Below are 27,482 nucleotides of genomic sequence, written 5' to 3' on the forward strand. Positions count from 1 at the left end.
GTCCTATTCACGGACTGTTTTGACCATCTTAAACTTAATATCTTTCAAAAGTGTTTAATATGCAAATAGTTCAGTTTCATACCTTTAAAATGACTACTTGCATATCTCCATACGATTTTCTACAATTTATGGTGATTTTTACAAAACTAGCTATCATTTCAGAAACGAATTCGGACCAGTATGTGAATATGAACATTTTCACACAATTTAGAGACTTCTAAAAATCATAATAAAAATTATGAATAAACTAGACACATTTTCTAAACTCTCAGAGTGTACGGATTCAGTTTTTGACTTCGTATGATTTTTCTTTGGTTTTTGTGAAACAGTGCAGAAAGGTTAAAAACTAGTTACATGGCTTACAATATTAGCAACACTTTGTAGTATGTTGAGCAAAGTACATAACAATAAGTTTCTAAATGTTGGATGTATTTCTTGTTAGTTTATCATCATAAACAGAAATTAGTCATTCATGATAAGGTTTTTCATTCATTTCGAACACATATAATAAACTACAATAAGTATCGTTTATGGATTTTACAATAAAAACCTACCACATGAAAAAGGTTTTACTCTCAAATCAAACAAGTTTTTCATATACTACATGATAAACTATAATAGAATAGTTTATGGATTTCACATCACGAATTTATTACATAAAAGGTGATTTCACTTCCACCACGGAAGAGGTTTTATATTCAAACTATATGTAAACTAGTTAACGTAAGTTGTGAGACAATTCTTCCATCGTACTCTTAGAGTACAGGTTCAAATTCCTGTAAGTTATAACCAGAGTCTCTTGTAGGGAGAGCGTGATAATTGTCTATAGATCTATATTGGGATTGACACCCCACACCTCGCTGCTAGCTACAGTAGGACCTGCAGGTCTACGGGTGACAGAAGTCATAGGATCTTGACGTCTGAAAAACGTTGTTGCAGGTTAATTCTCGTTATAGTATGGTTATAACGACTCACATAGGGAGTTAACAATATTTTAAGTTTATGGGGAAAATTCTACTTTAAAAAGGGGTTTTATCTATTTAGAACTACAAACACGTTGTAAGTACAAAACACACACATATTCTCGGTCTTGGGATTTAGGACTACATGACTTTTATAAGGAAAATATTGGATTTTCTTTAGAAACACATTACTATTATAAACATTATAAGTACAAAACACACACATATTCTCGGTCTTAGGATTTAAGGCTACATAACTTTTTATAAGGAAAATAAGGGATTTTTCTTGAAATATACATTATAAAGTACCAGGTTTACACAAAATGGCTTTCATTATATTAAAGCTACATTTCATCTAGAATTGTTAGACTTCAGCTATAATTGCTAAGTGTACATGTTAGAGTTATATATGGATTTAGTTGCAGTCAACTTAGAATTGGTGAGTCCGCCTTACTTCCTGTTCCTTGTTTGGTTGTGAACCTAGGGCAGACCCATTATATTCAACGGTTTATTTAACTTCAATTTTATATAACTTATATACACTAAGTGATTATTGAAAGAATCTACGGGTCTTTCTAGGGTACATTATTGCATAACATAGGATTGTTCATTTCACACGTAATAAAGAAAATATTGAATTTTCTGGAATCATACTCTATCGCTTTTACAAGGAAAACGGCTTCTTTCTCAAATAAAACTCTTATGAACTCACCAACTTAATTGTTGACACTCTTTGTATTCTCAAGAAATCAGTAAAACAGTAAATCAACAGCTTTTGAGGATGGGACGTTAAATCGTCAAACATTTCATTTTGTCATCATGGTGTAATTGATTTGAAACATGTAAACACATACGATGGTGTAACTTTTTCAATTATATTTATGATGGTTGTATTTACTTTGAGCATTATTATACTCGTTGTTGTGATACTATACACGAAGTCCTCCACTCCCAGACGTTTTCGTCATCCTTGGTTTGAGGGTGTGACACATAAGGAGGATATATCTAATAGGAAATTATACAATAAAATATAATGACATGATATATACAATCTTAATATAATATCGGCTAATAATTTCTTCCTCCCATATCGTTTTTATTTATTTCCATTTATTGAGGAAATCGTGTGATTTCAAAAAGTTATGTCAATTACTTGATATTTTAGCCACCGATTGTTGGTTCATTTCATTTGATTTCAAATTACAAATTATAGGCCGCATGTGCCAACATCAGAATAAGGACATGTAACATTAAAGCCACTGAATTATATTACGAGTTTTCTAGTTAACATTTTTGTGTTCTTTGCATCCATGTGTCAATATAGATAAATGCGTTTGCAAACATATGGTTTTCATTATCACACAGGAGCAAACCGGCATGGACACAAAGCAGCAAGCTCGAATGCCCTTTACATTATTCAAGCCTACATATTAAGAAGCAATATGACACTCGATCAACAGCCATAAACTTACGTAGGATTAAAACATATATTTGCAAGTCTCACACTCCACAGTAGGTTCTTATGGCACATTCAAGTTTTCGGTTTTCCTCCTTGTTATAGAAATCAAGGTATTTCAGATGATCAAATGGCTTAAACTGTAACGGGTGCTCTTCGTCCACAAATTCTTCTGGTGTTTCTATGATCCCTTCCAGAAACGAAAACTGGGCTATCGAATATCTACTTGCATTTCCATTCATAGTAACTCGATGATAAGGTGAATACAATCTTTCGTTGCTCCAAGCCTGATCACAAGTTTAAAAGTCGTCAGTTATTATAGAATAAATTGCTTTTGATGGCCGATGTGCAAGATCACTAACCATGGCTGCATCACCCGACATGACTATGTATGAGGTTGGCAAGAGCTCAACTGTGAACCATTCGCCATCCCTCGCTTTGACCTCTAAACCATCAACTTGATTTTGATGCAGAACAGTGATGAAATCTTTATCCGTATGAGCAACGAACCCCATGTTAGTTTCGTTCTTCTCTGGTCTTCTGTACTTCATGCCCCTACAAAGGTATGTCACCATGTTCCTATGAGCATCCAAGTGCTTCTCCACGCCATAGCTTTCAAACACCATTCTCGTCACCATTTCTTCCAACTTTGCTACTAGCCCGTTGTATGCTAGTAGTGTTGCCCTAACAGTATATCAACGTACATAGGTGTTAATTAATAATATATGTGTAATGAAAGGAAGAGAGAATCAAGAATAGTGGTTACCCAAAAGCTTCGTTTCCATGGGGCCACATGACATCTGTGAAACTACGAACGCCATCAAGGGTGTTGGAGTAATCAAACCCCATGCTTTCGTAGAGTGGAATGAAAGGGATTTGGCCGACATAGCCGTACAAGGGCTTTGTGGACTTGTTTTGTACTTTGGTTTCGATTGGGAGATCAAACAAGTCTTGTAATGCTTGGAAGACGGCGTTGTTGAGGTTGAGTGGTACTTGGTCGTATTCTGCTATGAAACATCCGTACTGTTCGAGGGCTCGAGTTGCTTCAATGGAAGTGGTGAGCCATGAGGTTGAACCAGGGTGCAAGTTTCTCTTGTTGGTGAAGTCGATAGTAGGAAGTTTATGCATGTTTAATTAATGTTATTGTTCTGATGCTGTGACCGAAGGAAAGGTGCATTCTATTTATAATGGATTGTGATTGACTTGTCAATAACTAAATTTCAAATAAATTTCAAATTATCGAGTCATTGCTTATTGCATTAATAACAGGTATCTAGTTATAGTTATCTACGAGAACACCAAAATCTATTAATTTAAAATTTGAAGCTATTTTGTAATTAATAATAAATTTAAATTCATTTAATTTGACGTAAATATAGAAAGGTATTAGAGTAATTAAAGTATTAAACTCATTATCATAATTTTATCAGCCCCTATAATATCTTATCTCTCCCTCTTTAACCCGGGACCTTTTTATGAAGGCTTATGTAAAGAAACCAAAACCAAATAACCTCAAACAAACCAAATAAGGGTTGGGTTATTTGGTTCCGTTAAGCAAATAAAGAGATTTATTTTTTGGTTTGGGTACCGTTAACTTTTTCTTAATACAAATTAACCAAATGCCCGGATAAGATATTAATTTTTTTTTTTGAACGGCAAATCTATTCTACTCCTACACTATTCCTAAATCTCCACATATGTCCATCACAAGACTTGAACCCTCAACCTCAAGAAGGATGGACAACACCGAATACCGCTGGATTAGAATTTATAATTTTGTATATATATTTTAAAACTCAAAATGATTAGTTAAACATGCCTAAAAAGTCCAACTACATTTATTAGCTCATTTTCCGAAAAATCTTAAACAAGCACTTATAATTATTTTTTAAATGATTTTATACAAAATAATATTCATCCTTTTTAGGCTCGTTATTTTATTTTCTTAAAAAAAATAACTATTATTTTTGAATTTTATTTAAAAACACTTGTATTTTTCTAGACTTGTAAATTGTTATTTGTCATCTTTATTTTATAACTATGAAAATGACTTTCTGTTTTCTTTGTAGATCGACATGGGATACCTTAGAACTCTTTTCATCAATTTTCCTCTCATTTTAAAATCATAAAAGCTTGAAGTAGACTTAATATTTTATTATATTCTATGAAAGGTTTGATTTTGAATGAAATTGAGTGGATTTTGAAAGGAATTAGGCTGATTTTGAACCAAATTACCCGATGTCTGTATTACCTAAACCTGAACAACCCAAACCCGAATAACACGAAAACCGAATAACTCGAACCTTAAACGGTTCGGTTTGATCAGATACTGCTAGGCCAAAAGTCCTATGGTATTTTTCAATTGTTTTTAACGTTTGATTGTTAATTTATTTTTTCTTGTTTTTAAATTAGGAATTAAGGTTTCGAAATATCACTCCTTAGTGTGTGGGTTTGAAATATTTCTCAAATATTAACCCTTTAACACAAGGGTAGTGTCTCATAGTTTTCTGACCATGGTGATCTTTGATTGTGAGTAACGACAGATGAAGTTGATAAGTTTAATGAGAGCTTTTAAAGATACCAACGATGAATGTGTAACATTTAAAAATCACGATAAAAATTTTCATTTCTAACTCAAAAGAAATCATTTTTTTTCAACCAAAACTGTATAAAATCAAGTATCAATACAAATATCCCCAAGATCAATGTATCATAAAATCTCCCAAAACATATCATCGAAGGATGTGTACGATCACACATTCATCTTCCCACGATCATCTAAAGTACCTTAAACAATAAAGTGAAACTGTCAGCCAAAACTTAGTGAGTTCCCCTAAAGTATACATAGCACAATCAAACATATATACATAATGCATGTTAGGCCCACAACCTCCTGGTTGGCTTACCCTGGCCCACAACCTCCTGGTTGGATTGCTACGCATATAGTGTATTGGGTCCACAACCTCTCGGTTGGATTACCCTGGCTCATAACCTCCCAATTGGATTGCCCTGGCCCACAACCTCCTGGTTGGCTTGCCTCAGGTTTTTTGACTGACCATACAAATCAATACAGTCTCAACCCAACCATACTATGCCGACATATAACATATAACATATATTCAACAAACAGATAATCATATAACCAATCAACAGACTCATAGGCTGATCTACAAATCACTACCGTATAACAATATTCTATATATCATGACTCAGTTTTAACATATCAATATAACATAGCATCATCCTCTAAACCAGGATACATAATTTAATGGTTCAGCATTGGTGCCTTCGACCCATAAGTATAATGAGGAAAACTCACATTTCAGTCTTAAAAAGATCTTTAAATATGATACAGCTCCGAATGATAGCTCAATCGGTCACCTATTCATTAAGAAATGACTAATCTCAAATACCACTCAAAATACCCAAAATACTCTTAGGTCAAACTTGGTCAAACCCTAGTTAAAGGTCAAAGTCAACAAGTCAACCTAGCCAGTCGCCACGTCGTGGTTAGCTCCAGTCATGTCGTGGCGACTAGAGGACGAAACAGTCGTATGGCATCCATCCACCACAATGTGGTGACCACTCACCATGTCATGGTGACTGTTCAGACCAACTTATTCTAATAATCTCTTAATCCATCAACCAACCATTCAAAATTCTCATAAGGCATTCTCTCATCTAATGAACCATAAAAATCATTGCTTTATATACATGCATGTCCAATGCATGTCTAGAACTCAAACAAGGTCAAAATAGAGTAAAAAGGACCAAGATCACATGCAAGAGTTCAAAAATCTAAGATACTCTAGATCCTACACTCCTATCCCCAAATGGACTCTGGAGATCCATAAGGTTGGCAACTTGTGGAATTCCAACACATAAGTCCCAGCATGAAGAATAAGGCTTAGAAACCTAGATCTATGCACAAAGAACTAAAACTCATGGAACTTGAGGACTTACAAAAGTCCAGAAGGTGCACAACAAGAAGATGAGAAAAGTCCCTTGTTGAATCCAAGCCCAAATGTCACCTTCTTCTTCTTCTAATTCCCAAAAATTAACACCAAAGGCTCAAAGTGCAAGTTGGAGGTTAGGGTTTTCTTAAAGGCTGAGAGAGTGTGATGGAGGCTAAGGATGAGTAACCCTAGCCATCACATTCCCTTAAATAGGGGCGCAAACCCCGAAGATTAAGGTTTCTAATTTAACCACCATTATGTCGTGGTTATAGGCCGCCACACTGTGGTGGTCATTAAGAACCCACGACACAAAAAGCTCTGCCACGTCGTGGTGATGCTCCACCACGTTGTGGCCACCCCAATTAAGATTTATACATAAAAGTTGATTTATACATGGACCAGATGTCACATGATGAAGTTGATAAGTCTAATGAGAGCTTTTAAAAATACTAGCATCAGTCTCAATCTTTTATAGACGTAGTCTCTTGAATACAAATTTTTTTATCCACTTATAATTACAATTATATAGTATATATTACGACGGATGAAGATTTTTAATGGATTTACGTTCGCAACTATATTATAATTTTTTGAATGGTTTTTATTCATTTACGGTTATAACTGTATTAATATATGAACACAAATGTTTATATTCATTTGTGATTGCACTTGTATAGTAGAATTTATCTTATCATTGTGGTTTATTCATTAGGATTACAAGTGTATTCATATATAATTACAAGTGTGTTTTATTCATTTAAGATTGCATTTGTATTGTATTGTTTATCTATGTATTGTGATTTATTCATTTATAATTAAAATTGTATTGTTGAAACTAAATTATATTTTATATCATTTATGAATGAAACCGTATGAATCATCATAATTATTTGAAAATTTTAAATGAATATACCGGTAAACTTATAAATTCTTCAATATATTTGATATTTAATTGATAAAAAAAATAAAATGAAAATATTTTATTTTTTTTAAACCCTAGATAGCTTTCATATTTATAGTTGTATTTTCCCAGTTTTTAAATATAGAAGCCTTATCTATTTTCTCTTTAGCTTTCATATTTATAGTTGTATTTTCCCAGTTTTCCACATTTCTCTCTACCTCTACGACGTTGATTGAGAATCCAAAGGGAATGAGTAATATGACATATTAACCCCTAATCTATCTCCTAAATCTCAAAAATCTCGATCTCTATTTTAACATACTAAAACAATAAACGGATTACCTCATTGGAAAATATTTTGATTCCCCAGAATTACACTATCTCCCAACGTCGCCATGATTTGAATCTAAAACAACTAAAACCCAAAGTTTATCTCAATCTCGAATTCTCGATGTTTGGATGAACAAATCTCTACTAGATCATTCCTTTTTTTACCATCTAACATCTTGTTCAAAATAGTTTTGTGATCTCATGTATACTACATGATTAGAGCTTTCTCTAATCTCCTTCAACTCTCTCTTTGAAGAATAGTTATCACAAAAATGAATGACACATATCTATCTCTCTCTCTCTCTCTGACTTCTTTTCTCTCTAGATCTTTTATTTCTTTTCATCTCCTTTAAAGAGGTTTCCATCGGTAATCAGTCGCCTAAATAAAGGAGGCCTTTCGGTGTTGGAAACCTTGTTGGATAGCTACCATAGAACTTAGAATCTCTCTCCATGCTTTGCATTTCTCTCTATTTTTATTTTTGGAAATGGAAAATAATCCAATGAAAGGCTACATGTAATATTTCAACGTGCACCCCAAGTTCAAGCTCCACATAAGGGGTAAACCCAACCACTATAGGGATTTCCAGGAAAAAATTCCCCACATGCATCACTTAGATCTCTCTTTTGCTTTTAAAATATGATCCCCGTCTTACATAAATCATATGAAAAAAAACTTTTATGATTCTTAAATCCAAATTTTATAATTTTGCTCCTAAACTATCAAATATTAACAATCAAGACCCTTCCCTAACTTATACTTAACTTCTATAACAAAATATAATAAAAACTAGGTGTATAACCCTAGCTTCACCCCAGGACAATTTTTTTCTCTTTTTTATGGGCTTCATGGCAATAGCAATAGCAATAAAAGGACCAAAAGTAGCAACCTGCCTATACTATTGTGGTGAAAACCTAAAGAATCTAAACTTTACTATTCCTAACATCAATGACTTTTAATGTATATCTTCCATGATAAAGTGACAAAGGGTGGTGGTGCTGTGATAGGAGTATAAAGAAAGTCTGGTCCAATCTAAAGACAAAAACTGGTAATCAGTTTCCAAAGCTTCAACGTTACAAAATATAGAACAAAGAAGAAAACTAGAGAAGCCACCTAGAGAAGAGAGTCGATGAAAAGAAGTTAGAGGTGACGAATTGTATTAGACAAAAGACAGTAGGAGGTGACCCGAAATCTTCATCAGTAAGAGAAGCCTTCTTCAGGTGGCTTCTCTGGTGAGAAATATCGTCCTCCTTTGGAGGAGCGACATCGCACATATGATGAAATTGTTAAACAAAGATGAAAAGGGATTTGAGAAAACTAGATATGGGCAGTACTCATGCATCTTCGACTCGGGATCCCAAGACCACTCGGAACCCTTCATATGTTGCCACTGGACCTTGACTAAGGGTACCACCTTGTTGCGTAAGGCCTTCATTGCCCTATCCAGAATAGTCACCAGCATATCCATATAATTCAGGTGTTCATCAACCTGAATGTCGTCTAATGGAACCACCATCGTATCATCAACTAATCACTTATGAAGCTGAGAAACGTGGGACGTGCTATGAATCTGACTAAGCTCCTCAGACGAATCCAACCAGTAGGCCACCTTGTCTACCATGGCCACTACTCGAAATGGTATGATAAATTGGGGGCTAAACTTTCCTCTATTCGTTAAGCGTATAACACCCTTTCAGGGTGATACCTTAAACAAAACCATATTCCAACCTGAAACTCCAACTCAGACCGTCATCTATCATTGTAACTCTTTTGTTGGCCATGTGTTATCTGTAACCATTACCTGATCTGTTGAATAAGTTTCGTCGTCTTAAGCACCACCTCAATCCTCCCCATTACCCTATGACCAACCTCTACCCAAAAAAATGGGGTACAACATTTCCTCCCATAAAGAACTCATACGGAGGTCCAAAAATGTTGGAATGGTAGTTGTTGTTGTAAGAAAACTCGACTAAATGGAGGTAGGAGTCCCAACTCCCACCAAAATCATTGACACAAGCCCTCTACATATCCTTGAGCTGTTGAATAGTCTAATCACTCTGACCATCTGTCTGATTGCTATAAGTAATGCTGAAGTGTAGTCTTGTACACAAATCCTCATGAAACCTCTACCAAAATCGAGAAGTAAATCGCACATCACAATTGGATATGATGGAAACCGATACACCCGTGATGAGAAATGATCTCGTGCACATACACATCAGCCAATTTCTAGGTCGAGGAACTCTCTTGAATGGTCAGAAGATCAACAATAACCCATATGGCATCAAATCCCTTGGCCTTCATCGGCAATTTGGTGATTAAATCCATGGTAATTTGTTCGCATTTCCACATGTGAACCTCCAAGTGCTGCAAATTTTCGTGCGGTCTCCTGTGCTCTACTTTAACCATCCGGTAGGTCAAGCATCTGTCCATATACCAATCTATCTCTCACTTCATTCATGGCCACCATTAGCTAAATCTCAAGTCTCAATACATCTTCGTGGCTCTAGGGTGAATCGAGAACCTGGACTTATGTACCTCCTCCAACAATGTCTGTCATACCCCACTAGAAACTAGGACCTAGACCCACCCACATTGATTTATAAGCACTCGATTGTCAGTGACAAATCTCCCAATATGGCCCCAAATCCTCTATGTCTTCCAATTATCCCTCCTGATTCCCTCGCCCTAAGCCTCCCTAATCTAATCCAGGAGTAGTAAGTCGAGTGTCATCCTCAAACAAAGTCCTCGAACAGTGTCACACCCCAAAACCGAGAACGGTGAAAACGTTCTACGGCGAAGGACGTCATGTACAGTATCACAACAATGAATAGTAGTAAACAAGCAACAACATCATCCATTGCATTAATAATATAATTTTAATACAAGTGTTCTGATATGTCTAAAAGACACTAAAGTATAAATCAAAATGAAAGATGAGTCTTGAACGAGCTCCATCTTCTCTAAACCTTGCATCGGTACCTGTCTACTGTTGACCTGAGGATACAAGTTATTTTGAAAGAGAGTATCAGCTTTAAAGCTGGTGAGATCATAAGTATTTTAGTGTCTGTATTTGTGATAATGTATTTGTAAGTATGTATTTGTAAGACTGTATTTGTAACTATGAGTATGTAAAAGTTTTGAATAACCTAGAAAACCATATGCTTCCTACTGAAAGTAGCCTTCTACCAAGGCATCTAGTATCTAACTGTGTCTATTGTAAGAGTGTGTATTTTCCCAAATCTAACTATCATTAACCAAAAATATAGTATTTACATTACCGTGCATCGTTTGAATGTTCACGAAGTGAATGTAATGGGGAAATAATAAAGTACTGTAGTTTTATAATAAGTGAATACTGCTGTACTAACTACCTTAAACCTAATGAAATTTAAAGTAACATGTGATCGGCCTGTATCCTGCTACTGACTCAATAGTAAAACGAAGATGTAAGACACCGTAAGAAATAACATTTGGCACCCGTAGATTTGCAAGTCCCACTGTAGCGAGCAGCAAGGTGTAGGATAGTCAATCCAGTATAGATCTATACGCAAACTCATACGCTCCCCAATTAAGGAGATTCTGGATACAAAAACGGTCATGGCAGGTAGCGCCATGACCTGTTTAATAGCACACATAACTAAATGTAATGTATATGTAATGTATGCTAGCTGTATTGTATGTTCTCCCTCTGTCTAGCCTGTATGTTCTCTCTATATAGTATTGTAATGTATTGTGTGTACTAGCTGTATTGTGTGTTCTCTCTATCTAGCAAGTATTGTAATGTTTTGTGTGTACTAGCTGTATTGTGTGTTCTCTCTATCTAGCAAGTATTGTAATGTTCTGTGTGTACTAGTTGTATTGTGTGTTCTCTCTATCTAGCAAGTATTGACTCATGCATGAACTGACTCTTTGTATGATTCATTATTCTAGTATTAGTATTAGTAAAACCCTAAACTACGCCTATTGTAGCTTACTAGTAATATAACTTGTACGTATGAACATGGAAGTGTACCCTTGCTACCCAAGGGTATTGAATTGACTGGGATAACCTTTATGACTATATATGTACACATGATATATAACTAATAGTTAAACGACCTTCGGACAGATACCCGATACCCTACCAGACCACATCCCAACGGGGAAAAGGAAATAAGGCGGGTTAGCCTTCCTAAGCCCTTCAAACATTACTTATATAAGTATACATATCTAGGAATGCAATTGACAATATAAAAGTATAAAAGAAGTTTTGTAAAACCTTTGAAGAGTTTAAGAACTAAGAAAAGGTGACTTGATGTCAGTTTGTAAAACAGTTTATTTGATAAGAACAGTTTAAAGTATAATGAATCCTTTGTTTTGGAAGCATAATTGTAACAGAGTTTTGAAAAGAAACATTAAGTATGTAAGACAGTTTGATAAAGAGTTGTAAACTAGTAAAAATGTTTTGGAAAGTCATTTGAAGTAATCTGTTTGGTAAAACCGCTAAAAGTGTAGTAAATCTATTTTCATGCTAGTTATTAATAACATGTGATTGACTTAATAACTAGCATGTTTCAACTTGTATCCCCCCCATAAAGCATTTAAAAACATTTAAAAACATTTAACAAGGTTAATTAAGGGGTATGAACTCACCTGTAGTGAGCGGATCGGATGGAAGTGTCGGACAAGGTGCTAGGTGTCAAGTGAGGACTTGTACACACTCTATGATCCTAGTTAACATATAATATCACATATATGTAATCAATTAGCCTTTAAACAACTAAATAACAAAGTTAAGACATCCTAAGACATGTTAAACACTTTATATAAGTGTTATAAGTGCTAAGGAGTGCATCTAAGTGTTGTAGGACAAAGCTATTGAGCTTAGGGTTCAAGGGAACCCCTAATATGAGTTTACTCCCTAAAGACCATAACCCATTGAGTTTACGGTCGTAAACCCTTGAGTTTACGGCCGTAAACTCATGTCTTCTTGACCATGAGTTGTTTTGAAGTCTTGTAAGTCTCTTGAAGCATTTCTACATTGAAGTATAAGCCTATGGAAGTGTTTGTGGCATCAAAACACCCCTATATGTAGTTTACGGCCCATGGACCACTTCTCCATGTGTTTGCAGTCGTAAACACATATTATTTATGTCCTTTTGATGTTTTCAAGTCCCAAACATAACAAGGAATAAATCTAGACTAGTTTCCTAAGCTTGTGAAGGGACTAGGGCCATTTTTGACCCCTTACGAAGGGTTTACGGCCCAAGATGTTCTTGGACCATAAACACCCTTAGTCTTGGTGTTTTCTTGTGATTTTCTTGATGTAAGGACGTATGCTAAGCAGTATGATACTCTAGGATAGAAACACTTACGATATGGAAGCTTGAAATGAGCCAAAAGTCCAAGAACACTAGTGTGTGTTCTTGGTGTAAATTGAAGATTGACCCTTTTGGAATGATTTCACGGTTAGAAGTGTATTAAAACACTAGATTAATTCATATAACAACTTAAGAAAGCTAGAAAAACTTACTAGATCAAAGATCTTGAAAAACTTTTGGATGATACTTGGGAGAGAAATGGGACTTGGATCTTGAGATTTGGAAAAAGTGTAAATAATGACCAGTTCTCATATATATATACTCTCAGATTTAGGGTTTTTGGCAGAAAATATTTTATTCAGGCAGTAAACTCTAATTTCTTAGAGTTTTGGAATAACAGTGTTGCACAATAACCCTAGTGCATTCTCTCTCCTGATATCACTAAAGTGTGAATCCTGAAATACTCAAACTTATCCTAAAAAGTCTGAAAATTAACAGCAACTGCTCTGAATTCTATTGACTTGACATGTTTGTACAGAATAGGAATTTTGGGTTGTCACAAACAGGAGCATTAGTCTCCTTGTGGCTCAAAGCGTTGGCGACCATATTCGCCTTCCCTTGATGATAAAGCATCTCACAGTTATAATCATTGACCACAACAAGCCACCTAGATTGCCTTATATTCAGATTTGGCTGATACATAAGATATCCCAGACTCTTTTCATTTGTGTGGATGGTACAACGGACTCCATAAAGACAGTGTCACCAAATCTTGAGGGAAAAAACCACTGCCCCCAACTCCAAATCGTGTGTCGGATACCTAACCTCATGGGGCTTCAGTTGCCTCGAAGCATATGCAATGACCCTACCCCATTGTATGAGTACCACCCCTTAAATACGAGTGTTATAACTCGTGGAATTCAAAGATTAGTGTATAATATTATGTTTCTATCACTAATCTAGACTAACAAGCTCATCTCCAAAGGTAAGATTGAGCTCATGAAGCTCTAATAGAGTTTTTCAAACCCTAGATCCATAAAATTATACTTTGATCTAGTGGAATTCGAATTCATTTATTTCATTGGTATAATATAATGATTTAGATTCATGTTAGAGGTTAAAATGTCCAAATTAAGATGTTAACATCTTCAAATAGGTAAAATCAATATTTTCAAGTTTTGATTGTGTTTTTGAAGCAGCAATTTATCAAATGTTCATTTATGTTTTGTTTGATAAGGTTCTGACCGAATCTGGTTAGACATTTTGTCTTACTCAGTCTAGGTCAGGATGTTTGATTCACATAATCTCACATATGATTCGGTTTAATGGTCTGATTCAGTCTTGTGTAATGGTCTGATTCGGTCATAGGTAAAAAAGAGGATGACTAGAACATTTCCACACTTTGTCCTAATTCTTTGAACGCTCCGTCATGAACGATAAACCCCACTAGCTTTTGTCTCCCTTTCCATCTTCTAGCTTCATCTAAGTCTGCCATCGTCGAAGTCGGTCTCGTTGTCCTTGTTGAATCTCGCCTTAGATGGCTTAAATTTATAGATCCATAAAAAATTCAAACTTTGTACATAAATATATGTAATTGTATATAATTTGGGATAGTTTGTTGTGAACATAAAAAGAAATGAAGATGGAAAGAGAAAGAGAGGAAGGAGAAATTGGAAGATAAATATAAATGAAGTAATGAAAAACAACAAAATAAAGCAAATCCAATGGGTTTTTATGGGATTTATAAATCGGGGTCAAACATGGTTATATTTTTAAGAATAATAATAAAGTATAAAAACTTTATTATAAATTCAATCATGAAAGCGAAAAAAATATGTTTTCTAAACTGATTACAGTAATTGAATTACAAAATAATATACAAAATAGTAATATGGTTAGTTTTATCATTCAACACAGTCAGGTAGACATAATCAAACAACCAAGTTTCATTCAGATGTAGACTCAGTTAGATGTAAATCAATCAACAACTATCAAACAACCCCTTAGTTAGTTTGATATTGATCTAAGAATGTTAATAATGCAACACCCGTCCCAGGAATACTTATTTAGAGACTCTATCATTTTAGACCTTCAAGTGTGGGATTTTTGGGTGACCACGATGTGGTGGGGATTAGCTGCACGACATGGTCATATAATGTAAACAGATAAGTTAAGAAAATAACAAGTCTTTGTTGCGGATGAAGTCATTGCGGATGACTTCTTCTCTTGAAGTTGTGGTAGCACAAGATCCATTGTGTTTGTGGTAGAGAAGTAAACTGCGGATTGAGAGGTTTAAGAGGGTCACTTTCTTGATTCAACAATGATGTTATTGGATTAATAAAATATATTAGAATAAAGTTTTTTTTGAACTCTATTGATATATCTTAATCCATTACAATTCAAATTAGAAGTGTTAGAGTTAAATTGGACAAGCTATGGAAGCATTCTTGAAGTTTTTACTCGGTTTCTTTCAAGTCTAGAAAATTGCATGTCCCGGTAAATTGTAAGATCAACTTTACACAATAGTTTAATTTTTAAATACATACATTTTGTAACTTTTCTTCTTTGATCCTTTAAGCCATAGTTGCTTTTATTACTTTAATACTTTTATATAGAATTGAAATAATGTCTAAATGGTAAAATTAAATACACAAGTTGATGTGTGTGAAACTAACTAGTTTTAATCCTACTGACTTCAACACAAAGACAAACACACGAAAGGCAGTGTACCTATCGATTTGCAGTTTAGTTCAGGTAAATAGGGTATCGAACACAAGGAACGGTAAACAATTAAAATAAATGCTAATATTATCTAAATAAAACAAGTATTAGAAAAGGGGTTTTCTCTAGTTTTGCAAGAATAGAAACTTAAACAATTAACTAAAACTTAAACTAAGAAACTAAGAGCTAAGCAAATAAAAATCAACTAAATTCAATAATTAAGGAGACTTCTGTTTAGGTTCGAATCATTTATTCCTATGGTTGATTTTATGACAAGTGCAATGGATTAATTGGCATTGGCTACCGATTAGTCTGATTAGGTTCACGTTCACTATTACTAATCCTTAGAAAACAAATTAATTCAAGCAGTGATCAGTTGATTAAACCAATGAGTTTCCTAGTTTATTGATTCGGGTTAAGTAAGACTTGTAATTATGCTAGGGTATCGGGCAGGAATGCCCTTTATGTAGATTTTCACAAAACAAGGGTGACTCGTCGAGTCTAGTGACCGACTCGGCGAGTCCGTCACTTAAAACCCGTGTACGGCAAGTCAGCGTCCAAAATCATGAAAGTTCGACGTGACTCGTCGAGTTGAGGCCCAACTCGTCGAGTCCGTTTGGAATCAGAATTTTCCCAAAACATGAAAGTCGTCCGAAATTGTGTCTAGTTTTCAGAAAGTTTTGAATCTCATCAATCGGAGTTGCGGTTCATGAGATATGGCCAAAACACTGACGAGGGGTCAAGTTGTCCAGCAACATCCTTCTTTCTTCAAAATCCAAGATCCAAGCCTCCAATCGCTAGCTCCGCTTCCTTTTCCATCCGAGCATGTCATTATTGCTGAAAAATGAAATTCTAAATTAATTAAGCACCTTTTGTTCATTAAATAAGACAAAAACAACATAAAGTATTAAGATAATGCATAAATTATATGACTAAATATGCCCATATCAAAAAAACCCCACACTTGACTTTTGCTTGCCCCCAAGCAAAACTGAATTTTAACATACTAATACCACATAAGACAATCCTAATCAAGCCCAGCCATTATGCTAAGACCGCAACGCATGCATTTGTGTCTAAAATTTTTCCTAAGGACCCCCTCAATTCTAAATACTTACAATCCTCATAAACACTCGCCCACTTCTTTTGAACAACGCTCATTTTATGCATCCCTCCGAATCCATCCCCAGAAAACTTTCTTAACCTCAAGGTATTTTTGGTCAAGCAACCAAATCATACATAATCTAGAAAATTATAACTTTTTGATACCACTATAGAGTTTATTTGGAATTCTTCACTTCTTTGATATTTGATCTTTACTTCTTTGAATTCACCACCTTTTTGATTTTTGGTTTCTTCAACTTTTGAACTTCTTTAGAATTTTGATCTTTTGATCTTCATTTTGATTGCTCCTAAATTCTTACAACTTTTCTTGTAATTCTCTTTTTTTTAACATGTAACTCACTTTTTTTTCACTCAATACCTACATGCTTAAGCAGGGGCACTCAACTTCAACCTTTATTGGTTAAAGATATTAGTTTTCCTGGATACATTTCAAGTACACGATGCTAAACATATTATGTCCCTCAAACTAAGCAAGGTTGTGTTTTTGTCCCATGATTTCACTAGAATAATGGGGGCCACAAACGCACTAGAACATATATGGGCTCAACTAAACATTTGGGTCTTCATAAAATCATCAAACATAATACTAGCATGAACCCTAATTGCTTTTACCCAAATTTCCTAATTTAGCCCTAGCAATTTTAATGCAAAATTTTCAAAATTTTCAAAATTTAACTAAAATTTTAACTAATGTAACCAACCCCTACCCAACACTTAATTTATGCAATGTCCCCATTGCATATTATGCATGATAAAGAACAATAAAATAAAGAGGGAATTGGAACAAACTCCCATGGGATAGTAGTTGCGAGGTTGATCTTCTTCATTTAAAGCTCCATCTTCAGCTGACTTTAGACATGGGACCAGCGCATCCATGCCTTGGGTGTCATTCGTCTCGTGTGGTTGACAGCTCCAAAATATCGAGGAAAAAGCTTCTTGGAAATGCTCGGAAATGATCTTCAAAAATATATACAATGCCCATGATGAATGGAATCAAATATCCAATCTTGAAGGTAAGAGAAAGAGTAACTCGTCGAGTTAGTAGTAAACTCGCCGATTTAAGTTGATAAAAGTGGTAACAGTCGGGTTTTTTTTCGCATGGACTCGTCGAGTATCTTAATGGAACTCGACGAGTAATCTGCACTGAGTAAATAAAATTAGCTCCTACTTCAGGTTTGTTTCTGGGGTTTGAGGAGATTATTATAGCAATATTCCCCCTCATTTTTCTTCAGTAAAAGCACATCCCTTTATCTGTTTAATTACCAGACTCGTAATTAGACTCAATTCTCCCATTCTTCTCGTTTTAGACTCGATCCCACGTTTTATTCCTCACGCTTTATTCGTTCATTCTATCCCTCACCCTATATTCTGAAAAGATCAAAAACAAATACCAAGTAATAAAAAAAATCAAAATAAAAATCCTAAATTATCCCTAAATACTAGAAGTTTCGAAAGAAAAAGAAAAGCAAACTCTAATGACGGGTTGCCTCCCACAAGCCCTTCTTTTTGTGCAAGTCTTTAGCTGGACTCCCAACTTAATAAACTTCCAATAAACTCAATGCCAATCCATCCATTGAATTAAATATTTACTTTGGGCCAATTTGTAAAATTTGGCTATTTACTTCAAAAATTGGCCAAACGAGCTTTAATTCATAAAACCCAAGAATCTTGACAAGGGTTGGAACCGGTTGGATACTAATTAGAAATTGATCGCGCTTCAAAACTTTCTCCAAAGTTGGAATCGTTACCCCATGCTTCGAAACACAAACCGGAAATATAGGGGGCCATGTCATGGTAATGGTCAAACCACAACTTGGTTCCTACAATTCAACTTGTTCTTGTTCTTCGTCCGATCTCTCTGCTAGCAACCTTTCCAGCTCCTCCAAATCTTTTTCTGGATTAAATTCTTCATCTTGTAACTCTAGCTCTTGTAACTCAGATTGCTCTTTTTCATTAGGCAAAATGTTATCTAACCATCTTCCAAATTTCTTCAAATCATCATCTGAGTCATACTCCTCTTCTTCTTGCTCAATTTCCTGCACTACTTCCTCAAGAAAAGCATCAAAAACATCGAGATTTGGAAAATACATAATAAAATTTAAAAAAAAAATAAAAATTAAACTATATAAAAAAAATAATCAATAAAATAAAAATGATAACAACTAGCAAATAAAATTAACTATTTGAACCGTTCCCCAGCAACGGCGCCAAAAACTTGATGTGTGTGAAACTAACTAGTTTTAATCCTACTAACTTAAACACAAAGACAAATACACGAAAGGCAGTGTACCTATCGATTAGCAGTTTAGTTCAGGTAAGTAGGGTATCGAACACAGAGAATGGTAAACAATTAAAATAAATGCTAATATTATCTAAATAAAACAAGTATTAGAAAGGGGGTTTTCTCTAGTTTTGCAAGAATAGAAACTTAAACAATTAACTAAAACTTAAACTAAGAAACTAAGAGCTAAGCAAATGAAAATCAACTAAATTCAATAATTAAGGAGACTTATGTTTAGGTTCGAATCATTTATTCCTATGGTTGATTTTATGACAAGTGCAATGGATTAATTGGCATTGGCTACCGATTAGTGTGATTAGGTTCACGTTCACTATTACTAATCCTTAGAAAACAAATTAATTCAAGCAGTGATCAGTTGATTAAACCAATGAGTTTCCTAGTTTATTGATTCGGGTTAAGTAAGACTTGTAATTAGCTAATCAAATTGGTGATTCAATTAACCTCTTGTTGATGGTGTATCACACAAGCTCATACATTAATTTACCTATCTTCTAGTTAATTCTAGTTTCACATTCGTTATTTCTAGACATATAACTATGTGGTCACATAGATCATATGAAATTTATCTTAATTACGGATTTATTAACAGAGAATAGTTGTTATTAACATATGAGGTTCTTTAACAAGCTTAACAAAACAATATCACCAATTAAAATTAATCATAACCATAAAATCTAACCATAATCACAAAATCATCTATCCTAAACAGAAGGTATGAGTTTTAGCTCATGATTACAGTAGAAACAAGCTCAAAAACGAAATCAATTGGTAAAAACATAGTTCAAACAAGAGATTAGGTAAAGAGTAAACTTGATTTTGCCTTAATTCTCCTAAAAATTGAATGTACGGTTCATTCCTTAGCTTCCCACGCTCCAGCAACACCTTTAGTCGACAATTGGCCTCCAAGGGTTCATCAATATGCTAGGGTATCGGGCAGGAATGCCCTTTATATAGATTTTCACAAAACAGGGGTGACTCGTCGAGTCCAGTGACCGACTCGGCGAGTCTGTCACTTAAAACCCGTGTACGGCAAGTCAGCATCCAGAATCACGAAAGTTCGACGTGACTCGTCGAGTTGAGGCCTAACTCGTCGATTCCGTTTGGAATCAGAATTTTCCCAAAACACGAAAGTCGTCCGAAATTGTGTTTAGAAAACTTTGAATCTCATCAATCGGAGTTACGGTTCATGAGATATGGCCAAAACACTGACGAAAGGTCAAGTTGTCCAGCAACATCCTTCTTTCTTCAAAATCCAAGATCCAAGCCTCCAATCGCTAGTTCCGCTTCCTTTTCCATCCGAGCATGTCATTGTTGCTAAAAAATGAAATTCTAAATTAATTAAGCACCTTTTGTTCATTAAATGAGACAAAAACAACATAAAGTATTAAGATAATGCATAAATTATATGACTAAATATACCCATATAAAAAAACCCCACACTTGACTTTTGCTTGCCCCCAAGCAATTTTGCTTGTTTGCTTGCCCCCAAGCACAACTGAATTTTAACATACTACTACCACATAAGACAATCCTAATCGAGCCCAGTCATTATGCCAAGACCGCAAGGCATGCATTTGTGTCTAAAAATTTTTCTAAGGACCCCCCTCAATTCTAAATACTTACAATCCTCATAAACACTCGCCCACTTCTTTTGAACAACCCTCATTTTATGCATCCCTCCGAATCCATCCCCAGAAAACTTTCTTAACCTCAAGGTATTTTTGGTCAAGCAACCAAAGCATACATAATCTAGAAAATTATAACTTTTTGATACCACTATAGAGCTTATTTGGAATTCTTCACTTCTTTGATATTTGATCTTTACTTCTTTGAATTCACCACCTTTTTGATTTTTGGTTTCTTCAACTTTTGAACTTCTTTAGAATTTTGATCTTTTGATCTTCATTTTGACTGTTCCTAAATTCTTACAACTTTTCTTGTAATTCTCTTTTTTTTTTAAACATGTAACTCACTTTTTTTTCACTCAATACCTACATGCTTAAGCAGGGGCACTCAACTTCAACCTTTATTGGTTAAAGATATTAGTTTTCCTGGATACATTTCAAGTATATGATGCTAATCATATTATGTCCCTCAAACTAAGCAAGGTTGTGTTTTTGTCCCATGATTTCACTAGAATAATGGGGACCACAAACGCACTAGAACGTATATGGGCTCAACTAAACATTTGGGTCTTCGAGTAACAACGTCCAGAATCGTGAAAGTTCGACGTGACTCTTCGAGTTGAGGCCCAACTTGTCGAGTCCGTTTGGAATCAGAATTTTCTCAAAACACAAAAGTCGTCCGAAATTGTGTCTAATTTTCAGAACATTTTAAATCTCGTCAACCGGAGTTACGGTTCATGAGATATGGCCAAAATACTGACGAGGGGTCAAGTTGTCCAGCAACATCCTTCTTTCTTCAAAATCCAAGATCTAAGCCTCCAATCGCTAGTTCTACTTCCTTTTCCATCCGAGTATGTCATTGTTGCTGAAAAATGAAATTCTAAACTAATTAAGAACTTTTTGTTTATTAAAGGAGACAAAAACAACATAAAGTATTAAGATAATGCATAAATTAGATGACTAAGTATGCCCATATCACAAGTTTAATAGTCAATTTATGATAATTAGGGGGTTAATTAACAATTAATCATTTAATTATCTTTGTAATCAGTTAAAAGACTTGAACTTGGGACTTTTTAAGCAATTAAATAATGAAATAGCTTTCAAAATTATTTGAAATGATGTTTAAATGTTATTTCGAACTACACATGTGATGGGTGTTTCAATTCATATCAGACCTTTGGTTTTAGTGAATTGGGTACTTTGAGTAGTCTTTAGACCTAAATAACAAAGTTGAGGTTGTGAATTTGTGGAAATATTATTATTCTGCCTTTAGGTTGTATGCATAGTATGTTATACTTATATGCATTATGATTAACTAATTTATATTTGGCTTATTGAGGTTTACATAAGATGAGACTAGAAAGAGAATGTTAGCGTCTCATAGGTTCCACACCATCAATATTATTATCTGCAATACCTTCCATTAACATGAATTTGTTATGTCTTAAGGGATTTATCTTATAGGAGTGTTTAGCATAAGTTTTGGTATCAGATTTGGATTATGATAAGTATTAGACTATAGGAAATGACGAAGAGAAGCATGATTTGTCACACGACAGTTGTCCTTGGTTTGTGCAAAAAATGATGAAATGGTGAGAAGATACAACACAAAGGTTTCATGGGAATGTGGCGTTACAACGTTTCAAAGACGACAGCCTTCAAGTGGCCTTAAGTCTTATATGTCGAATGAGACTGCATTGGGATATATGACTGGATTGAGGTATAGAATAATGAGTATTTGGCTATCAGTTGACCTTGCATGAGAAAATGAAAATTATCATGCATTTGGGTCAATGTTTCAAGAAAGAATATGGTATTCGAGAGGTGTGAAGGGGACTAGGGCGGTGTTTGTTTTTTTCAAAAAGATTTTTTTTGGCCACTTCTGTTTTCGGGCAGACGGACGGACAGACAGACAGACATTTATTTTGCAGATTGTTTATTTTCTTTAAATTGTAGTAATCAAAACGGTTGCACACCCTCTTTTTGGAGAAGACACGGGGCTACCTCTTTTTGGGTCTTCTTGGCTCTTCTTGTCAAAAAAAAAAACAAGCTACTTTGTAACACCCCGAATTTAGAAAGTCAAGAAAGGAAAGGAAAAACCCCAACTCAAGAGGTCTACTCATCGAGTCCAGGGAGGAACTCGACGAGTAGGAGCGAGTTCCATGTCGCGGATTAAGTGGCCGACTCGGCGAGTCTAGCCTGGGTTGGGAAACCCTAAATTCGGGACTTGGTGCCATATTTAAGCATCATATCCTCAGTCCCTCAGCCTCATCTTCAGCCTCCAGACCCTAAACCCTCACCCACGAAACCCTAGTGCACCATGTTAGTGTTTGAGCCACCTTTGTGTGATTTGTGTACTCTTGAAGAGTAAGAAGGAGAAGAAGGAAGTTAGAGGTTCAAGAAGGAGGAAGTAGATCCAAAAGATACACTCCAGTGGTTGCATTTTTTGGTAATCAAGTCTTCATCTTGGCTTTTGATTTACTAGATCTCCTTATAGTCCCTTTTATGAAGATTTTGGTCCATGAATGGGTGTTTGTGGGATTTGGACGTCCCCAAGCAAGATCCTTTCAGATCTAAGAGTATTGTGGGCAGTTAAGGCATAAAGGTGGAAGCTTTATGCCATTAGAACTCCCCATGCAAAGTTTAAGAGGTTGTTATGGCCTTTTGAGAAAAAAGGGCCATGCATGGATGTAAAGGCATAGCTTTGCGTGTTATTCCGACCCTAGAAGGTTAAATCTGGGTCCCAGATGCTTTGTGCTCGACTGAAATCATCTGAATAGATTTTTACATAGAGTGACTCAGCGAGTTACTAATAGGACTTGGCGATTCAGGCCGTTTCCTTGCCCAAAACCCTTCTACTAGCAGGTATGAGTTGAGTTAGTAAGGGACTCAGTCAGTCTGGGTTCATAGTGGACCTGAAGATCACCGTACTCGACAAGTTCAAGGAGGAACTCGGCGAGTCCAAGGCAATCTCCCTAATTTATAAAGGTGGACTCGACAAGTTCAAAGGAGAACTCGGTGAGTCAGATGAAGAAGAGTCCCGACGTGTTGAAGGTGTACCCGACAAGTTCGAAGAGAACTCGACGAGTAGGATCGAAGTCCAGAGTTTCGTGTGGATCATGGGACTCGACAAGTTGGTAGGCCAAATCGACGAGTTGAAGTCAACTCGGAACGTTCACTTTGATCGTTGACTTTGACCAAGTTTGACCTGGTCTGAATTTTGAGGGTATTGTGGTCTAAGTGTTATTTTGAGTATTAATAGTTCGGGGAGCCGAAGGATCAGCAGTTCAGGAGTCGCCTGATAGCAGTCAGAAGTGTTCAGCTAGTCTTCAGCAGTGCGAGGTGAGTCTCCTCACTGTTTGTATGGGTCTAAGGCACCAATGCCGACCCATTATGTTTATGTTTATGTATAGTAGGAAGACCCGAGGGTTATCCCTAGGCACTTACTGTATATGTTCCGGGTCTCGACCTGATTTCGGGCGAGGCCCGAGGAAGGTTAGAATGCTAGAGGTCTTTATGATTCTTGCATGAGTTGGTATGATAGATTTAGGACCTGCGGTCCGATGTCGGGGTAAGCCCGTAGTATGTCAGATGATAGTATGTCTCCGGGCCGGAGGTTCGATGTTGGGGAAATCCCAAGGAAGATTCTTATGTTGTATGTTACATTATACTTGTTGTCTCTGTGATAATTGAATGTGCCTGGTAGGGAGGTGAGTGTGGGCGAGGTCCCATATCTCATCACTAGCTGAGTATGGATGGGGTTCCATATCTCAACATTAGCAGAGTAGGGGCGAGGCCCATGATAGGAAGGGAGTAACTGTGGGCGGGGGCCCATATCTCATTATTAACAGGAGTATGGACGAGGTTCCACAACTTCAGTTGCAGGACAGGGGCGAGGCCCTAGTTAGGCGAGGCCTTAGATCAGGGAACAGTTAGAGAGTGTTTATTAGTTAGTATGCTATTTGATTGTATGTATGTGTGTAGCAGGCGAGGCTCGGAGGCAAGTGGGGCCTAACAGAGACAAATTTGTATACCGAGAGGGGCTCGATGCCAGGTGGGAACTGATGCCAGGCGGGGCCCGATGTCGGGCAAGGCTCGATGCAGTGGGCGGGCGCCCAGCACGTGGAAACGTGTTCATGGTTATGCATATATGGTATGTGGTAGGTTGTGGAACTCACTAAGCTTCGTGCTTACGGTTTTCAATTTTGGTTTCAGGTACTTCCGGTAGCGGAGGGAAGAGCTCGGGTGATCGCATGGCACACACACCAAAGGAGTTTTAGCCTGGGATGTTTACTCTGATAAAACGAATAAGTGTTTTGAAATGATACTCTGTTGTGTTATATAATCCTTTAGTTATGGTTGAAATGACTTAATACTTCTGGTTTTATTAATGTTTTAAAAAGAAATTTTTTGTCATGATTTTTGGAATGTTACAAGTGATGGGTTTTAGCCATAAGAACTTTCCTATGTGCGCATGCAAAACCCTAATGCTTGGATCTAGGCTTTCTAATAAACATGCTTTGAATCCAAGTCTTCTAATGACTAATTAGGTTAAATAACAACATTGAAACAGATCTAGAACCATACCTTTGAGTTCCTTGTTGATCTTGAGGTCTTGGAGCTTCTAGAGTCACAAATGTCACTCCTCTAATGGCTTACAAACACCAAAGCAAGGAGGATGATTTGGGAGAGAGGAGAGGGGAGGAATTTTGACCAGAGGTTCCTTACTTTTGGAGATGTGTCGAATTCCCTATGCCATGGGGTCTATTTATACTTGTAGACTCCTTAAGGGTTACAACCTAAACCCTAATTGGATAATCTTCTCTTAAGGCTATCCAAATCCATTCCATAGATAAGCCTTTGGACGATTTTGGCTATCCTAACACTCTTAGAATTCGTCCAAAGCATATCCCAATGGATTTACAGTCTAAAGTTTAACTATCAAACATTTGACAGTTTATACCCCTTTATTTAATTAATCTCTTTAAGTCACCAAATTAATTCCAATTAATTCTATGACTTATATTAATTAAATAACCATATATTATTCTTAATAATATTTACTCTCTCTCAATAAATCATCCCATCAAGTTGCTATGGTGAAGGCAACCCAAAAGGACCATGCACAACCGGGTCAAGTACTTGCCCAATATAGTTGCAGCCTTAGACACTATTCCAACAGTCTCCCACTTGGATAAGTCTAGTAACTATACAAGTACAATTCGGTTTGCAATCGTAGCTCTCAAAGACGCTGTCAAACTCTGATCTAATCAATCTTGTCCTTTAGATAAGGGATCTTACAGTCCTCTGTTAGATATCATGTTGACAATCCTATGGAATGGTTAGTCAAGCATTTAGGTTTCTCGATCTCTGATTTATTTGACATAGAACTTAATCGAACACATCAATTCAGTTCTGACCGGGCCCGGCACATAAGTCAAATCAAATCATCGAGCGGCCGAGATATCGCTTTTACCTTCTTAGATAAAAGTTACAGATAAACTTCGACTTATATGCATTTACTTATTCATTAACCAACTATACACAACAATACGTTTTATAACACCAAGTTACTGATGCGTTTTCGTATTATCAATGTACAATCAATTAACAAATAATAAACCATATATATCTAGGTTTTAAGACTATATGATATTATCGTCTTGCGATCACCTTTTATATCGTATTCCATAAGGTGATTCCAGCAAGCGCGGGTTTATTCCAATGCTCAAAACTAGTTCATAAGCACTCATGAACGTTGCAGCAATCCTTTGCTATGTCTAACACCATTTAGACATTCTACACACCAATTCATGACAATCTTCATTCATATCTACTCCCAACATATGAACGATTGTGGACCATTTGAACAATTCGATTATTCCTAATAAACTCAATTATTCTAGAAGTCAAAACATGCAAAGTGAAACAATAGCTAAACAATTAACATAAGATAGTAACATTACTCATAAATAAAACTCTTTTATTTAATCATCAAATGTTAATTACATTTATCTATTACACGTTTCTAATACTATCTAATCTATACTAATATCATCCTTCAGCACAATACTCCTAGCATGCTGCAAGTGCTTAACCCTACTCAGTCCCTTCGTAAGCGGATCTGCTGGGTTATCTTCTGATGATATCCTCTTCACTACGATTTGTCCTTCTTCTACACGATGTCTAATGAAGTGATATTTTCTGTCGATATGTCTTGATCTACCATGATCCCTCGGTTCCTTGGTCAAGGCAACCGCGCCTTCGTTATCATAGAAAATCTCCACTGGCTCCTTTATGGCAGGTACAACTCCAAGATCACCGATGAAGTTCTTTATCCATATTGCCTCCTTCGACGCTTCGCTCGCTGTAATGTACTCTGATTCGCACGTTGAATCAGCTACGGTTTCCTGCTTGGAACTCTTCCATGTCACTGCTCCTCCATTTAGGGTAAAGACCCAGCCCGACTGCGAACGGTAGTTGTCCCTGTCGGTCTGAAAACTGGCGTCACTATACCCTCGCACCTTCAAGTCATCACTCCCTCCGAGGACTAAGAACCATTCCTTCGTCCTCCGCAGGTACTTAAGGATGTTTTTCACCGCAATCCAATGTGCTTTGCCAGGATTCCCTTGATATCTGCTAACCATGCTCAAGGCGAAGGCTACATCAGGGCGAGTACAAGTCATAGCATACATGATGGAGCCAACTGCGGAAGCGTATGGTACTCGGCTCATTTCTGCTATCTCAGCTTCGGTACTCGGACTTTGAGTCTTACTCAGTTTGGCATTACTTTGTATCGG

At 36.1% G+C, this 27,482-nt stretch overlaps 1 protein-coding gene across 1 annotated transcript; it reads right to left on the reverse strand.

Moving 5' to 3' along the window:
* Nucleotides 1-2,207: 2,207 nt before the first annotated feature.
* Nucleotides 2,208-3,574, reverse strand: LOC111877158 (probable 2-oxoglutarate-dependent dioxygenase AOP1). The gene is made up of 3 exons (XM_023873687.3): nucleotides 3,185-3,574; nucleotides 2,781-3,102; nucleotides 2,208-2,705 (listed from the first exon to the last, which is right to left on the reverse strand). The coding sequence occupies exons 1-3, from the start codon at nucleotides 3,544-3,546 to the stop codon at nucleotides 2,463-2,465; spliced, it is 927 nt and encodes a 308-aa protein (XP_023729455.1). The 5' UTR covers nucleotides 3,547-3,574; the 3' UTR covers nucleotides 2,208-2,462.
* Between the last annotated feature and the right edge of the window lie 23,908 nt (nucleotides 3,575-27,482).

Source organism: Lactuca sativa, chromosome 4 (genome assembly GCF_002870075.4).
Source record: "Lactuca sativa cultivar Salinas chromosome 4, Lsat_Salinas_v11, whole genome shotgun sequence".
Lineage (NCBI taxonomy): Eukaryota > Viridiplantae > Streptophyta > Magnoliopsida > Asterales > Asteraceae > Lactuca > Lactuca sativa.